Below are 1,871 nucleotides of genomic sequence, written 5' to 3'. Positions count from 1 at the left end.
GGGGCGGGGGCAGGGGCGTGCAGGCAAGGGGCCGAATGGCTACTGGGTTCAGAACACCTGTCTCAATAGTGCAGCACTGTGCACGCTTGCACGCACCAGCACAAACACTCACACACACTTGCTCGTGACGCCCCCTATTTACACGCACCCGCACCCACACACTTCACGAGCGTGCACGCCTGCACATATAACGCGTGCGTGCACCCCGCACCCGCATGCAACCACCACCCAGCCTACTTCCACGCCAGTGACACTGCCGCCTTCCGCTTCATGATGGACCTGAACTATATGGGAGTGGTCCATGCTGTGCGCGCTGTTCTGCCGGGCATGCTGCGGCGCAAAGAGGGACACCTGGTGGCCGTGGCGTCGACGCTGTCGCTCATGGGTGGGCGCCGGGCCGGCCGGGCCTCTGCGGCCGGGCCTCTGAGGCCGGGCCTTTGCGGCCGGGCCTCTGCGGGCGGGCCACTGCAGGCGGGGGCGCAGGCGGCCCGCGGGGCAGGGCGCTGACGTGGCTGCGTGTGTGGCGCGTCGACGGTAGCAGGATTTGAGTGCATGCAGCGGAAAACACAGTGCACAGCAAAATGCATGGTGGCTGAGGTGCGGCGGCGCCCCCAAGCGTTGTCAGGAGAGCCTCTAGGATTCCTGCAATTTCGCCCTTGCCCCTCTACTCACCCCCTAAACACACGCACACCCACAAACACCAACGCACACAGCCACACACACACACAAAGCCGTACACACGCACACACACACCACAGGCGCTACCGGTTATGCTACTTACGCCCCCAGCAAGTTTGCAGTTCGCGGCCTGATGGAGAGCCTTCGGAACGAGGTAAGGGTGGCGGGGTGTCGCGCTGCGTTTTTGCAGTCTGCTGCGCAGCAGGGGCGGCGCCTGGCGCAGCAGGCGAGCGCAGCGGCCCGCGCATGGCACCAGCCCTTAGCTTGGGTGTGCCGCTTCGACTGCGTGACCAGCCGCGCCGCGCCTCGCCATCTTGTGCGTGCGCGCCTCAACCGCTTGTGCTGCACCCGCCCTGCAGCTCCAAGGCACCAATATTCGGGTGAGCATATCATACCCCCCGGACATGGACACCCCTGGGTACGCAAAGGAGAACCTTACTAAGGTGCGTGGTGGGGGGGGAGGGGGCGGCGGGCGCGATCTCTGACGACGCATCCTCGCAGCGGTGCGCCGGCTGACCTTGGAGTGTGGACTGCCTGTGCATGCGGTCGTGCCTGTATTTCTGCAAGCGCGCGTGCGCGCCGCATGCGCATGCAGCCGGCCAGCTCGACGTGCAGCTGTCGCCCTAGTCTGGCCCTGAGGGGAGCCGCGTCGGCCTGCGCCTGGCTTGGCAGGGGTCCCGCATCAGTCCTTGCGTGACCCCTCGGCTTCCGTCCGCCCCTGCCCACCCTTCCCACCCGCTCAGTCCATCGAGACGCGGGAAATCTCGGAGGACTTTGTGTACCCGCCAGACAAGGTGCGAAGCGGGCGAAGCACGCCCACGCACCGCTGCGCCACCCGGGGCCGCGCACCGCCGCCCAGCCACTGCCAAGCCGGCCGGCCTTTCCCGACCCTGACACCCCCTGCGACCGTTCGCAACCCAACCAGCCGCCTACCCCCTCATCCCCTTGCTCGTGCCGCCCACACGCTCCCTGGGCCCCTCCCACAAAAGCCTCTTGCACGCACAACCCCCCGCACCCCCGGGCTGGCCCCCCCTCTCTCCTTCCCCCCAGGTGGCTTACTCCATCTTGCGCGGCATGGCGCGCGGCTGCTGGGTGACCCCCAACGTGCGCCTCGACGTGGACCTGCTGCAGGATCTGACAATCGGCCTCGTGCCCCGCGGCGGGCTGCTGCGCTTCCTCTGGCACACCCTGCG

General features: G+C 67.5%; 1 protein-coding gene across 1 annotated transcript in view; it reads left to right on the top strand.

Annotated features, from left to right (window-relative positions):
• MNEG_10489 (putative oxidoreductase) overlaps window positions 1-507 on the top strand; it is a gene marked incomplete at both ends in the record, with an annotated part of 1,201 nt that extends 694 nt beyond the window's left edge. Inside the window, one exon of the mRNA XM_014041039.1 lies at window positions 233-507. Coding sequence (XP_013896493.1) covers window positions 233-507 — 275 coding nt within the window. The remainder of the gene's footprint in view (window positions 1-232) is intronic.
• Window positions 508-1,871: the final 1,364 nt, after the last annotated feature.

Source organism: Monoraphidium neglectum (assembly GCF_000611645.1).
Source record: "Monoraphidium neglectum strain SAG 48.87 unplaced genomic scaffold scaffold02336, whole genome shotgun sequence".
Taxonomy (NCBI): Eukaryota; Viridiplantae; Chlorophyta; class Chlorophyceae; order Sphaeropleales; family Selenastraceae; genus Monoraphidium; species Monoraphidium neglectum.
The sequence above is the reverse complement of the archived record's forward strand: the minus strand, read 5'-3'. Positions and strand labels throughout refer to the sequence as shown.